Source organism: Salvelinus fontinalis, chromosome 3, assembly GCF_029448725.1.
Source record: "Salvelinus fontinalis isolate EN_2023a chromosome 3, ASM2944872v1, whole genome shotgun sequence".
NCBI classification, from domain to species: Eukaryota; Metazoa; Chordata; class Actinopteri; order Salmoniformes; family Salmonidae; genus Salvelinus; species Salvelinus fontinalis.
In genome coordinates, this window is record NC_074667.1 from 58933719 (window position 1) to 58950209 (window position 16491).

The 16491-nt window shown below is 42.4% G+C and overlaps 1 protein-coding gene across 1 annotated transcript in view; it reads left to right on the top strand.

The window, feature by feature from the left end:
* Window positions 1-706: 706 nt before the first annotated feature.
* Window positions 707-16491, top strand: part of LOC129851209 (voltage-dependent calcium channel subunit alpha-2/delta-3-like) — a 66061-nt gene continuing 50276 nt past the window's right edge. Inside the window, exons 1-4 of the mRNA XM_055917595.1 lie at window positions 707-1351; window positions 2680-2761; window positions 9797-9913; window positions 12476-12535. Of these exons, the coding sequence (XP_055773570.1) occupies window positions 1230-1351; window positions 2680-2761; window positions 9797-9913; window positions 12476-12535 (381 nt within the window). The 5' untranslated portion in view covers window positions 707-1229. The remainder of the gene's footprint in view (window positions 1352-2679; window positions 2762-9796; window positions 9914-12475; window positions 12536-16491) is intronic.

The following is a 16491-nucleotide window of genomic DNA, read 5'->3' on the forward strand; positions in this document are numbered from 1 at the left end:
ATGAACTCTAATATGCATTTAGTCTTGCTCACTGAAACAATTTGTAATGGGAATTCACGTAGGCCTATGCACCGCAGTGTATGGCATTGTGGCTATAGCCCACCTAAAACATGCACTTAATGCTGAGTCTCTTTGGTTATCTGTAAGTAATCAAAACTTGTCATGAAAAAAAAAAATCATGAAAAATCGCTTAAAATGTGGAGCCTGCGCATTAGGCCTAAGTAAGAGCGGAATACCACTAGGCCACTTTATCAATGTCTTGACATACACATCGATCTTTGATTAGCCTAATAAACGCTTAATCAGTCATGTCGATTTAACGGAAGGTGTGCATATTGCATAGTTCTATCGTTTCATCCACAACCGACTTGAAAGACAACGAGCGGTGCAATCTGCCTCAATCAACAAAGTAACGTTTAAAACACTGCAGGAAGCAAAAAGCAGGTCAAAGCTATTTTGAGTCAAATTCACATCTGGAAGACTGTAGGAAGAAAATGCTATCTAGGCCGAGAACTCTCATGCTTATTCAGAATGTATGCGCCATAGGAATGGATTTTGTTTCTGCGGTAATGTTCTCGGTACGGTGGTCCCTCCTCGAAGAGCGAGTGTCGATCCGTCACGCTGCACTGCCTTGAATGAACCCGTTGAATCCCCCTGTGATCCACGCGCGCGCTCCCGTGTGAAAGTTTCGTGTTTTACCTTTTCACCTTTTCACCTTCTTTCCGGGGTTCTTACAGCAAGTGATGGTGGCTAGGTTACCCCCCACACACATATTGGTCCTTTTCGCTCATGCTCTCTCGCGCCCTGCTTCGCGCTCTACCTGCAACACCTCGTCTTACTCCCCCAGTGTTCCCTGTGATAGCAGCTGAGGTGGTTTTTAGATTGAGCTCCGCAAATCTGGGAAAATCCCCACGAGAGATATCGCCATTTGCTTCAGAGACGATTTTACAGCAATTGTAATGTTTTCCAGACATGGAGGCTTGACTTGAGTCTCTCGCTGTCCCTCCCTGTACGGATGTTCATAGTTCAACCATCTCCTTCAGCACGCGGGTCCCTTCAGGAGTGACAACTGGCACCTTGGACGCGGGACTGGCGCGAGGGAGGCGGCACGAATGTGCTGCCGGGTCTGTATGTGCTGCTTTTCGCGCTGAGTGCGTTTTCGGGACTAGAAAGAGAAGAGCTTGCGCGTGCCATTGTACCGGGGTCGGTTGTCGGGAAGACTCGTGAAGATGCTGTGGAATCGGAGGATCCTCTTTTCACACGTGTGCTGCGCCAGCTTCCTTCTGTTCTGGATTATGCTGGGCACGGGGGTAGAGGTGATGGGGTCCCAGCCAGGGATTCCTCTCTCAGTGTGAGTGGAAGGTTTCATATTCATATTTTACAACCTTTCAGGTACTCAGTAAGTCACACCTCTGCATGTTGTTGAGTTTTTCAGCTGCTAGATTACCCGAAGTGTGTAAGTAGTGGACTTGTTATATAAACAAATGTAAACAAGCAGCATGTAATAACAATGTAACAACAACAAGCATAATAATAATAATAATGTTTGTTGTTGTAAATTATTTATTAGTGTTGGTGTCTCATAAATACATTTAAAAAATGGGCGTATTCTTTACCCTATAATATCTGGCATAATATAAATAATAGTCTAAAATAAACACATGGATAAAACATCAATGACACGTACACACCATTTAAATGTAGCCTACAGATGTCTTTATTTTAAACAGATTGTTGTCTTTGATACACATAGGTCCAAAATAACTGCTATACAAAGTACTGCACTTGCCATTTTCATTTTCCAGGTTAACCCTGACTGCGTTGAGACACGACAGTCTGAAACAATCTAAAGGCTACTTGGGAAGACTTAGGCAACATTTTGCATCAACTTTCTCTGCATAAATCATCCGTTTATAGCACATCAATAAGCACCAAATAAACATGAATAAACAGCTACGTTGACTGAAGTACTTATCTACAATGTAGAGTATTTGCCATGTTGTTGATGGACTCAGTCCTCTCAGCTCAAACTCAACTCGCTTTAACAATGTATTTCTTATATGAGTGTCTTGTGGTTTTTCAAGAACAGGAGTATCTTCAAGAACATAGTTTATCCTCAGCCGTATGACACACAGGCACTAGATATCCACGGATCTATGATTTTATCTAGATATCCACGGATCTATGATTTTATCTAGATATTCACGGATCTATGATTTTATCTAGATATCCACGGATCTATGATTTTATCTAGATATCCATGGATCTATGATTTTATCTAGATATCCACGGATCTATGATTTTATCTAGATATCCACGGATCTATGATTTTATCTAGATATCCACGGATCTATGATTTTATCTAGATATCCATGGATGTATGATTTTATCTAGATATCCATGGATCTATGATTTTATCTAGATATCCACGGATCTATAATTTTATCTAGATATCCATGGATCTATGATTTTATCTAGATATCCATGGATCTATGATTTTATCTAGATATCCACGGATCTATGATTTTATCTAGATATCCATGGATCTATGATTTCATGCGTAGAGATTTGTTTTGAAATGTCTTACTGACATAATGTGTGTAATCTCACCAAGTCAGTTATTTTCACCTGTTAAAATACCAAAATATCACAATATAGAAATGTTCTGTTCGCTTCCAGGGTGAAGTTATGGGCCTCGGCGTTTGGTGGAGAAATTAAATCAATTTCTGCAAAATACTCTGGATCCCAGCTGCTGCAGAAGGTATCTCTTTCTTCCCTCAATCTTCCTTATACTCATTCCTGCCCACGCACACACACACACATGTTCACGTTATGGTGAGCTCACACACACACACACACACACACACACACACACACACACACACACACACACACACACACACACACACACACACACACACACACACACACACACACACACACACACACACACACACACACACACACACACACACACACACACACACACACACACACACACACACACACACACACACACTGTACTCTGTAATGCTGCATTCTCCTTTAATGGCTGCGGATACAATTCTGTGTCCCAGTTAAATATGGATGTTGGGTCAGAAAGGACTCAGGTGTGTTTTACAAAGGCCTGTGTGTGTGTGTGTGTGTGTGTGTGTGTGTGTGTGTGTGTGTGTGTGTGTGTGTGTGTGTGTGTGTGTGTGTGTGTGTGTGTGTGTGTGTGTGTGTGTGTGTGTGTGTGTGTGTGTGTGTGTGTGTGTGTGTGTGTGTACTGGACATGGCCCATTAACCACAGCACTGTTCCTTCTCTAATCTCATTTCCAGTTCACACTCTGGAGTCAAGAGTTTCAACCCCAGGATATGAATGGGACAAGGAGACACATTTGATACAAGTGTGTGGAGTGGGATAGGCTGGGATGGGTTGGAGGCGATAGGTGCGGTTCAGAGAGAGAGGGGGGAAGAGATAGAGGGAACGAGAGAGAGAGAGATAAAGAGAGATGGGTTTGGAGGTGATGGGTGGGGTTCGGAGAGAGAGGGGGGAGGAGATAGAGGGAACGAGAGATAAAGAGAGATGGGTTTGGAGGCGGTAGGTGGGGTTCAGAGAGCGAGGGGGGAGGAGATACAGGGAACAAGAGAGAGAAAGAGATAAAGAGAGATGGGTTTGCAGAAAACCCCCTAAGTGAAAGTAAATGACCACTTGGGGGCAGACGTGGGCTCTCCAGTGTGAAAAGAGGTACTGTTGTGCACACTACAGCACCTGTCATCCAAGTGGAGGCAATGCATGCTGGATAGTGTTGAACGTTTCCAGTAGCTTTCCCAAAATTCCCAGTTTTTCAGGAATCTCAATTGGAAGATTAAAGGAAATAAGCAGGAAATTGGGAATCTTCCAACCAGGATTTCTGGAAAATCTGTGAATCTTCGAAAGTGAACCAGCATTTTGCAACCCTAATGCGGGACCCAAATCTCTGGCTGGGTCTGTGTGTGTCTCACAGTACTTCAGGAAGGGCAAGCTCTTTGAACAATAAGATGTGTTCCATGGAGTTTCCATTGGCAATCTATTGTTTGTGTGTTTGCAATGTTGACAGGTTACGGTAAAAGAAAAGCATGTGTGTTCTCTTGGCAATGTGGTCAGTGTCATGGGCATTATGGAGTCTGAGCACTATGTACAGCGCCTTCAGAAAGTATTCATACCCCTTGACTTATTCCACATTTTGTTGTGTTACAGCCTGAATTCAAAATGGATTCAATCGCTTCTTTTTCTCACCCATCTACAGACAATAACCCATAATGACAAATATAAAAAGTGATATTTGAAATTGTTGCAAATGTATTGAAAATGAAATATGGAAATATCTCTTTTGCGTAAGTATTCACACCCTTGAGTCAATACTTTGTAGAAGCACCATTGGCGGCGATTACAGCTGTGAGTCTTTCTGGGTAAGTCTCTAAAAGGTTTGGAGACCTGTATTGTACAACATTTGCCCAATATTCTTTTAAAAATTCTTCAAGCTCTGTCAAGTTGATTGTTGATCATCGCTAGACAGCCATTTTCAAGTCTTGCAATAGAATTTCAAGACGATTTTAAGTCAAAACTGTAACTATGCCACTCAGGAACATTCAATGCCATCTTGGTAAGCAACTCCAGTGTAGATTTGACCTTGTGTTTTAGGTTGGTGTCCTGCTGAAAGGTTAATTTGTCTCGCAGTGTCTGTTGGAAAGCATACTGAATCAAGTTTTCTTCTAGGATTTTGCCTGTGCTTATAGTTGTATACCATTTCTTTTTATCCTGATAAATTCCTTAGTCCTTGTCGATAACAAGCATACACATAACATGATGCAGCCACCCTCATGCTTGAAAATATGAAGAGTGGTACTCAGTGATGTGGTGTGTTGGATTTTCCTCAAATATAACACTTTGTGTTCAGGACAAAAAGTTACTTTTTTTGCCACATTTTTTTGCAGTATTACTTAAGTGCCTTGTTGCAAAAAGGATGCATGTTTTGGAATATTTGTATTCTGTACAAGGCTTCCTTCTTTTCATTCTGTAATTTAGGTTAGTGTTGTGGAGTAACTACAAGGTTGTTGATCCATCCTCAGTTTTCTCAAATCACAACTATTAAACTCTAACTGTTTTTAAAATGGATTGGCTGAATACCCAGAGCACCAGATGCTTGGAGTTGTCGACCAAGCAGCATGACAGTAATATGATGGCAAGTTTTTGAACGACCGGTAGTTTCTTTGAGAAGATATATGAAGCGATCTGAGCATTTGAACAACAGCACAAGTGCACCTATTTCACTGTTGCACGTCAAAAACCCACTGACCGCTGCTGCACGTGCCGCCACTGTTTTGAACAGATTAGAGCAGCCAGTACACGAATGAACGAGTGCACCAGGGAAAACGCAATAAGAACGCAGATGCAATGAGTGAAAACACACAATCTAAAACGGAATAGATAGCTAACATAATGTCACAAAGCATGATGCGCTAGCCAGTTAAACGTTCATTCTGAAATAACGTTCATATTTCCGAGTTAGTCAGATATGAGTTTAGAAAGACTTGATACTGGCATGGGAGCTAACAAGCAAGCTAACAGCTAGCTATAGCTATCTAGCTGCTTAATAAAGGTAGATAACTGATTCATTTTACCCCAAAAATTGACCAAACTATTTCTCAATGTTTCTCAAAATTACTGTAGCTGGCTAATTAATTTGATCATGCTTTGTAAAAACCCGGTTTTATGCTGTTTTAGTCCACACATGTCGCCCTGTCACCTACAGTAGAACCTGACAAACAACATCGGGGGGAAACAATAAAATTGGTCGTGCTTTTTTGTCCCACCAGATCTTCAATGAGAAGGTTCTAGCTAGTATATCCCTCCATCCTTCCACTCTTGCTGGATGTAGTTGTCCAGTTTATCAGGTCCCTTCATGCTATGAAATCCTGCGATATGAAATCCTGCGATTTCATTGGGGCAGTTCCCCTTCATAGCAAATAGCTGGCAACACAATCCAAGCATTGTTTGCACGGCCTGTACGCCCACAGCTTGTTTTGAGCAATATATCTTTGAAACAGGAAAATGTACACATTTGCTACACTTTTATGAGCATTTAAAACATAATTAATTAATTATATAATCTAGATTTTGTAATACAAATATTGTGTATTTATTTAGACTAATCACAAGTTTTATTTTTTTTATTTTTTTAACCAATCACAAGTGCCCCTAACACCGCCCCTAGCACCGTACTGGGCGAGCCGCCACTGGTGAAATCTCTGAGCAGTTTCATTCCTCTCCTGCAACTGAGTTCGGAAGGACACTTGTATCTTTGTAGTGACTGGGTGTATCGATACACCATCCAAAGCCTAATTATTAACTTCACCATGTTCGAAGGGATATTCAGCATCTGCATGTTTCTTTTTACACATCTACCAATTGGTGACCTTGTTTGCGAGGCTTTGAAAAACCTCCCTGGTCTTTGTGATTGAATCTGTGCTTGAAATTCACTACTCAATTGAGGGACCTTACAGCTAATTGTATGTGTGTGGTACAGAGACGGGGTAGTCATTCAAAAATCATAGTAACTACTATTATTCAACATGGAAGGAGTCCATGTGATTTGTTAAGCCCTTTTTTTTACTCCTGTACTTATTTACACTTGCCATAACAAAGGTGTTGAATGCTCATTCACTCAAGACATTTCAGCTTTACAATTTGTATTAATTTCTACATTTTTCTACAAACAAAATTCCACTTTGACATTATAGGGTATTGTGTGACACAAAATCGCAATTTAATCTATTTTAAATTCAGGCTGTAACACAACAAAATGTGTAAAAAGTAAAGAGATGTGAATACTTCCTGAAGGCACTGTATACTGTAGTATACACACAGGATTAGAACGGGCCATTAATGTGTACACTTTATCAGAAAGTCTGAGTTAAGTACGCAGACAGATTGAATTGGAACTCTGCCCTATGTGCGTACACCTGGATGTAGATAATCATTTTATTCCTACAGATTTTTATGCTCAATTACCTTCAATTGCGCTATTAATTAAACAGTGAAATTAATTGTAATTCTATTATTCCAGACCTGCAGGGGTTTAAAAATGAGTTGGATTGAAGCCAGAAATAGTGGATGACCGGAGACAGACGAAAACATGGGTCGTATTCATTATCGCACACCGCAATAAACCGTAGCAAGCAGTTTTGCAATGGAAAACGTTTTGCAATGAAATTGACAGTTATCTTATTGGACAAGTTCAGGTAGTCCCTTCCTGTTTCAGTCCGTTTTTCTTCCATTTGGTTTCTAGTTGATACGACCCTGATCTGTTACATTCCTACAGTGCATACTGCATACTGTATACTGCTGGTGTGATATGTTGTGTGATTGTGTGGGATTGTGTGTGAACTCAGTGGTGATAAATGCGAAGAGATAAATATCCCCATCCAACTCCATTCATCAGCCTCACTGCATGTGTGTGATAAGGAGGAGCTCAGCTCAGCACCAGGCTGCTGCTGCAATTCTATTACCATTAACACTGCTAGCGCTAGCAATGTACACACTTCTGTAGCAAGATATGGGTGGTGTGTGTGTGTGTGTGTGTGTGTGTGTGTGTGTGTGTGTGTGTGTGTGTGTGTGTGTGTGTGTGTGTGTGTGTGTGTGTGTGTGTGTGTGTGTGTGTGTGTGTGTGTGTGTGTGTTGGATGAGCGTGTGCTTCCGAGATAAAAAAAATAATAAAAAATACACCCAACATTTCCCTACTATTTTAACTGCGTAACATCCACAGCTGATTCTCTGTTGACTTGTGTGAGAACAGAACACTCTGAAGTCAAATGTCCCCGGCAGTTGTTTTCCTTTCTGCCTATGTAAGCACTTTCCTCATGCTCTGGTTCACGGAAGCGTGACTGGTTCAGAACACCTTACATCCAATCAGCAGACCTCTTCCTCTCTTAGCAGCCAGTGAGGGAGGTGGAGAGAGAGAAACGTCTCGATGGTAAGGGCTGATCATTAAGGATGATCATTGGGTGCTTTATGGGGAATTAGCATTTTTCCACACAGGGCTGAGCTGCTGTATGGGCAACAGAACAGGACTATAGACAAAGAATGGAGACACTGTGGTGTGTGTGTGTGTGTGTGTGTGTGTGTGTGTGTGTGTGTGTGTGTGTGTGTGTGTGTGTGTGTGTGTGTGTGTGTGTGTGTGTGTGTGTGTGTGTGTGTGTGTGTGTGTGTGTGTGTGTGTGTGTGTGTGTGTGTGTGTGTGTTGACTCCTCAGGCTTGGGTTCATTCAGGCCTCATCTACACATCAGTCATTACCTTAATCAATAATCATACTCAGTTCTATTGATGGATGAGGTTTAACCTCTCCCCGATGACTGGAGGGGGGGGGGGGGGGGTGCTGAGGCAGGGAGGACAGGCGTGAAATGAACTGTTTTGCTCCACTGCCTGCACCCACTCTTCCTTTCCCTGGGTAATTTGTTGCCTCATGTACTGGGATTTGTGTGTTTCTTTCTTTGAATGTGTATCTTTGAAATGTATATATGTGTGTGTGTGTGTGTGTGTGTGTGTGTGTGTGTGTGTGTGTGTGTGTGTGTGTGTGTGTGTGTGTGTGTGTGTGTGTGTGTGTGTGTGTGTGTGTGTGTGTGTGTGTGTGTGTGTGTGTGTGTGTGTGTGTGTGTGTGTGTGTGAGGGACATGGGAGACATGCAGGTTATACTGTGATTATTATTTTGTGTGTGTACCTTTTTTAAATGTTCTGTCCTATTCTCTTTGTGTGTTCTGTTGGGCTTTGTTCTGTCCCAGTGCAGGTGCAGTGTATCCTGCAGACTCAGCATTGTGTGAAGTCTAGTTCATTATCCAGAACCTCCCAAGCCTGACATGTTATTATCTTTCTCTTGTGCTTTGACTTCATTTCAATTACCCTCCAACCGTGCATGGCCTTCACTCCCAGGCCACCCAGCAGCCAATCAGAGCCAGAGCCACAGCTTGTCAACCAATTACTGAGACAAGATAACCTATCAATCAATTCAATGAAACAGGATACATCTTATCAGCCAATCATCTGAGACTGGGTCTTGCAAGCCACTCTCTGAGACGTGGGGACCCCACTGGACACAGACGTCAATTCAACGTCTATTCCACGTTGGTTGAAAGGAATTTCATTGAAATGATGTGGAAACAACGTTCCTTAACCGGTTTTCGTCATCAGATGTGAAGTGTGTGTTTGTGTGTGTGTGTGTGTGCGTGGAACATCAGATAGCACAAAGGCTCACCTCACCTTCTCTGTTACTAAAACAAAGGGCACATTGGCTTACCCCCCCAATAAAAACCCATTGACATGAGATGTACTTGTGATTCTCACGCACTGAACATTACCATTGACACCCTGTATTTTACCTTTATTTAAATAGGCAAGTCAGTTAAGAACAAATTCTTATTTTCAATGATGGCCTAGGAACAGTGTGCTGCCTTGTTCAGGAGTAGAACGGCAGATTTGTACCTTGTCAGCTCGGGGATTCGATCTTGCAACCTTGCGGTTATGAGTCCAACGCTCTAACCACGTGGCTACCTGCCGCCCCGTATCCTGTGCACGTGACCAATACACTTTGAGTTCAGTTACTTTGATTTATTGTAACATGTTCCCATTTTGTTCACATCTATCAGTGAAATAAATAGCCTAGAAGCCTCCGTTTGTAATAGTAGTATGTGAACTGTGCACAAACATAAGATGATTATTCGTTCAGTATCAAAATACTAGAGCGTTAAAACATGTATTTTTTTTCTCTGTCATTTACAGAAATATAAAGAATTTGAGAAGTCCGTCCGAGTGGAAGAAATTGATGGCATGAAAGTGGTAAAAACTCTAGCAAAGAAGATGGAGGAAATGTTCCGGATGAAAAAGGAGGCCATGCGGGTATGTACCGTCGCATATCTGTCCTTTTATCTACCATCCACGTGCTTTTTGCGGTGTTTTCTGGAAGTAGGCCCAATGTAGACTACTGAGAGTAGGAGACTTAAAAGTCATTCAGAAAAATATCAGACGTTCTGTTATTTCTCAGCCTCAGCTGCAGACATGCACCGCAAGCAGGACAAGAAAATATCTAGATTTAGGCTATATAAAATGATCAACAGATTATCTAGATGTACTGTTATTATCATTAGGATTATTATCACGTTTTGTATCGTTGGCATTTTTTCGTTACAGGCCTATCCATGATCATGAAGCTGTTATAACCAATTGTAAGCGTATTTCAGTGGTCAGACATGTATTTTCGTTTTTCCTCCTCACACTTTCTGCTTTGTGGGTATTTCTATTCATAACACGGGTTTAAATTACACCAGTGTTGCATTTCATCCAGCGGCGGTATGCTATTTACTTCAAGACATTCTCCCGAGACAGATATATATATCCGTTGGAAATGTATACTGGGCTTGAGAGGAGAGGTGCAAGTAGCCTATTTTAATAGTTAACCCCAGTTGAGTGGTGTGAGATGATAGCGTTTATCTCGCACAGCCAGATTTCCCCGCGACGGGCTGTATTACTTGCATGGTTGTAACATTGTGTGCCCATTGCCTTTATCATTCTCTAGGCCTGTTTATTAGGCAGAATTTCAATCTATGTGTTACAGTGCTGCAAATTGGACTAATGCTTTCTGTGTAAACAAATGAATTGTTTTAATGTAGCCCAGGCTACTAAATTGCCTAGGCCTATTTAAAATGTATGGGAGGCCTATATTCGTCGGATGAAAATGATACAAATATATTTTTGATAATGTGAAAAAAATTGTCAGCAGTCGAGATGTTATAACCAGTTAGAGAAATTCCAATGGTCATTAACTGGCACATTATACCAGCGTCGTGGCGTAGCCTATTCGAAATGAAAATTAAACAATTACGATGTCATTTGTCTGTATGAGATTGACCTAGTCCTTGCGAGCCGTGCATATTTGATTTAAGAGGTAGGCTACCTGTTTTGAAATTGCCTTTCGGCAGTAAGACTAATTTGATATGGTTTGAAAGACTGCCCAATAGCCATCGTTGGCTTCTTGTCATTTGCACACAAAAATATAGCCTAGGCCTGGGGGAAAATATGTTTGCATTTAGCGGCTTGAGGTTTCCTATTAATTCCATTATGTCTGTATTGCTGACGACACCATCTAAGACTGACACGCAACGGTATGAAAATAAATGAAGTTTAACTGTCACAAAAGTGTTTACGCCATGCCGCCATTTTCTGTTTGCGTTGCAGCTATTTTGATGTGCTGGACAGTTATTAATGACCTGTTCCAGAACCGCGACGATGACTGTGGTGTTCAGCCGGCATTTTCTCACGCAGGCAAGCACATTTCAAGGCGGCTATATAAGGTTTTGCGTGTTATGGGATCCGGTTCTACCTTGGGCCATATGCCAATCAAGCATCTCACTGAACGCACGTATTTCCGTGGGTGCTTTTCGAGGCAGAAATGTAGACCTAGGCCTACAGTAGCCTACGTGAAAGGGAAAATCTTATCACTGAAAAATATGACAGAATATAGGCCTATTTGCTACGAGTTTCGTGTTGTTTCCAGCATGTTTGAGGCAGGTTATTGATATAACTGTGTTGAAGAAACCCTGTCCTAGGAGGGTAGAATCAGGAATATCATTTGAAGTGGATTAAGAATATATCCATCGACCGAAGAGCATGAGCATCACTAAATAACACCAACATATCGCTATAATCATTCATACGTAGCCTGTTGACGAGGGAGTGGCGACAGTTTCGGGTTTAAACTGCTATTAGGAAAAACACAGCTGTATATTCAGCACCACGGTCAGCGTCCACTGACACACCACAATGGCCTCATATAGTGTCACAACATACTGTAACTGCACCATCAGCAATGATGGGGTACTTCACCTTATGACAAGTCCTGAACGCAATTTCACACTCAAGGAACGAACGTTGGTTGGTCTTCTCAGGTGTCACGAAGCATAAACGTAAATCGGACACGGATGTGAAAAGTAATGCAACACAGCAAATTGTCTAGCCATTAGTTTTCAGTAATATCTAAATGTGTGGAAATATATAGAATAGTGCAAGACAGGGAAGGGAGACTGGACTAAACATTATGTTGGTCCCTTCTTTATGTCCGAGACTGGCTTGAGCTGTCCCCTTCCCAGAGCTGCAAGAGGAGTACTGTAGAGCAGGCTTATGTCTCTGTGCTCCAAACAGCCAGACAGGCAGCCAGGCAGTCAGGACCATTCCTTGGCCCTCAGCTCTCTGACCCTCTGTTACAGCAGATTTAATGTCTCCCTGCAGATGGCTGGCTGGAACTAGAAGCTGCTGAGACGGTCTGACATTGTCGGGGGTCAAATAACTCTTGGGTGATGGGTGACGACTTTGAGTTGAGCTGGTGTGCTTATGCTTCCCCTCTGCGCTCCTCCCCTTATCTCCACCCCTCCCCTCCCCTATCTATCCCTTTTCTCCCTCCTTCAGCGGCTGGTGGAGGCAGCAGAGGAGGCCCATCTACAGCACGAGGAGGACCCAGAGCTGCAGGTAAGACGGATGGGAGGGGGGACGGTGCAACTTATAACAAGGTGAGAGAAGGGGTTAAGGACAGTATAGTGTCTGCTGGCATTGACAGTCATTCGCATTAATACCCTGTCACAGTGATGATAAATGACGCCTTTTTAATAAGCAAACACTGCATACATTGACGAACGCCATACCAAACTGCGGCTGTCGTAACTCACTGATTGTTTGGAAGCGTAATCATCATTTATAAGTAGCCTGTTGAAGAGGGAGTTTCGACAGTTCCAGTAAACTGCTGTTGGAAACAACACAAGCCAAGTATTCAAGTTCAGCGCCCACTGACAAACCACAATGGACTCATATTATATCATAATGTTCTGTAACTGAACCATTAGCAATAATGGGGTACTTCTTCTTTTGACAAGTCCGAAATGCAATTTCACACCCAAGGAACATTTATTTATTTTTGTCTTCTAACGAAGCATAGTGATATAGATTGTACACTGATATGAGACGTAATGCAGCACAAACAAATGCCTGGATATCATGCTACGACAATCAGCTGTGTCTTCGGGATATGTTCACTGCATACAGGAAATGTTCATAAATTCATTCATACTCATACATTTATGGAATTTGAGAGAATATAATATTCCCATTGTGTGTGCTGCGGCATCTGTTCAGGCGTGGTTTCCAACTTTCCATGCAGGTGTGTTGTACAGCTCATCACAGGCCATTGTGCTCTTTAAAGGACATTACAGCTGTTATCGCTGGCTTCCTTTTCCTTGGCGCATTGAGCCTCCTCTTCCTATGCGGTGGGATTGCAGTAATTCTGTAACACTGTACAGGACCCTGCCCCCCTCCCTCTGTCTCTCTACCCCCCCCCCCTTCTCCCTGTTCCCAGTAGACAAAGATTAATGCAACTCTTATGCACAGTGCATTGTTCCACATTTCCTCCTGAAGATTAGAAACTCACCCGGGCAACAAAAACACGTTAAAAAATAATGGCGCTACACTTCCCAGTTAATAGACGCATTTGCGTTATGAATACTTTGTGATCACCCCGTGGTTCGCAGGGTTTGTTTCGCTGGTGATTATATGAACGCATTGGAAGAAGGTCGAGAAGGTCATTATTACCATTGTAGGACCACATTTCATTCTCCATATTTCAATGTTATTATTCTTCATTACTCTGCACTTATTCCAGTTTGGGGATAACACTCGGATTAAATGTGTCCAGATTATTATGTGTGTTCCTTGCTCTGGTGATATATGTATGTACATCACGTTATTGTATTGTTTTGTGATTTGATAGCATAATGTCATTGAGAAAATGGTTTCCTGTTTTTTTTTATGGGTGTTATATTTAGTTCTGCAGTAGGCTACACGTATGCTGCATTTACAGTATAGGCCTACACGTTTACAATAAGCTACACATGTTTACACAAGCTTAGTAACACATTTTCACAGCTTTGAAGGCTGTTACTCATTGTTTAGCTGATATTTTAGTGCGTACTTAACAGGGCTACTATTTTAGATAAGCATTGTTTGGTATTATTTGAAATGGTGACCAAATTCATCCCTTTGTTAACGCTATATGAGATACAACCTATTTTGCCCGAATAACGTGCATCGATCTCTCACGTGGTTATTATTACGTCAAAACATATATTTCGTTATTTCCTTTAGGCTCTATTCAGGCTACTTATTTTACAGTGAACTTGCTGCAACTTCATGCCCGCATGTTCATTGTAAAAATCCTAACGCCTATTCTTCATTGTAAATATCTAGGGTAGGCTACTCCGCAGCTCCACGTATCTCTAGAAAAGTGTCGCAAAAGATTTTCAGAATTGCTAATCGTTGATTTAAAAGATCTAGAGTAGGATAAAACAGATTTTTTTTCTTCAAAGCATAGCCTGCTTTGAACTGCAAAAAAGGTCTGATATATATTTATTATCAGCAAAAGTAGCCAGACTATTTCAAAGCCTCATAAACGTCTACTGCTTACAAAACACGTTTCTCCTATTCAACAATTAAACCTACATTGCAGAGAGACATCTAGCATAAAATGACACAACAGTAAAAATACATTATTATTTTGTGGGATCTGTTATCGATAGCCTAGGGGCTACTGAGCGGATACAGTGGTTGAGACAGTTCACCTTGCGGTAAAATATGTAGTCACCTGCACGCCCTTAAACCCTGTCTGTAAAACCAAACACGGGTCAATGTAAAACACTACACTGTCTTAAAACGAGACAATAGTGAATTCGGGAAATGGTGCGTGAAAAATGCATGGTGTCAGAAAACGGCAATAGGTTGATGAAATGAGGCGTCACAGAGTTTGATGTTCTAAAATGATCGAATATCCTTAACGCTGGTTTTTATGTAGCCTCGTTTTCGTCTGTTTGAATTTCCACTCGATAAAGTAGGCTTCATATAGGCTACAGTGTGTTTGCTTCAACATAAGACTTTCAAAAATCAAACAAAGTTACATTCCACTGGGCACAGACGTCAAGTCAAGTCTATTCCACGTCTATTCCACGTTGGTTCAATGTCATTTCATTGCAATGATGTGCACACAACGTTGATTCAACCACAGTGTATCCAGAGGGATTGCTTATAGCTGGGAAATAATATTAGAACATGGGCCTGTATACATTATTACATTTATTAATCTACAGTCTTTTTCTACAGACAGTATTTTTGAAAACTTTGTGTGAAGTCTGTTACTATTGCAGAGAAGTCTCAGTAATTCTGGTGGCCTGCCTTCAGTCTGAGGATCAAATGGTCACGACGGAGCACGGGGTCTCATTGAAGAGACTCGAGACTCTCTCATAGAGGATACATTGACCTCCAAGATGGGGTCAACTAAAGAAGGGAACACATGAGCCGAGTCAGCCCGGGTTTAGACCAGTTAAACCCTTTATACACTACCGAGGCAAGCCAAGCCGAGGCAAGCTGTACTGTGCCTGGCCCGGTTACGTATCCATCCATAGTTGCTGCATGGAACTGTACTGGAAAGGACATTGTGAAAAATCAGGGTTGCGCAATAATGTAAAAAGGGGATTAGACCCACCAATGCCTGCCTATGCTGCCAGCCCTGGTACAGTGTGTTCTTAGAAATCAGGAGAACCCTTTATGGTTCCAGGTAGAATCCTTTTGTGGTTCCAAGTAGAACCCTTTTGGGTTCCATGTCGAACCCTCTGTGGAAAAACAATTCTTCAAAGGGTTCTCCTACGGGTACAACCAAAGAACCCTTTTAGGTTCTAGATATCGCCTTTTTTTCTAAGAGTGTAGGCCCAAACTCACTGCAGTGGTGTACAGTAACCTACATGAAGAGTCAGTGGAGCGTCTCGGGCGTGGAGCCGCAGTGTCCCCTGCCCAGCCTGGCCCTGCTCTACTCCTGCTCTGTACTACAGTAATAACCCTGATGGTTAACGGCCCTCTTTCTCTACAGCACTATCCCTTCTGCTGAGTGTGCACATTTCTCTCCTCCCCTCCTCCCTCCTCCCTTCCTCCCGCCTCGGCCAGTCAGAGGGGCGCTCAGGCGTGATATGAGCTGTCAGGCCCTGCTTTATGGTGATGCCGGCGTGGCCTTCCCAGAGTACGCCACAGAGTCCATCACACCTCCCCCTCTCCAGCTCCCTCCATCCCTCCCCCCAGCACCACACTGGCAAACAGGGGGCCTGTCAGTCCACAGCCAGAGCCAGACCCGAGCTGCTTAGAAAGAATGAGAGAGTCTCTCATCTAAGCGGGTCCCCTTGTGAAGTACAGGCCAATCACACGGCAGAGTTACACTTCAGAGAAGTCTGATTGTTCTCTTAAACCTCCATCGTCCAGAGTGCCGTGCAGCAGAGCTAACCACCACTGCTAGTCTGCTACACTGTACCATCCACTCCATTTGAAACCTATCTGAGAAAGTGCCGAACTTGACTCTCGTTACGGTAGAAATACACAGTCTAAACGCACCTCTAATG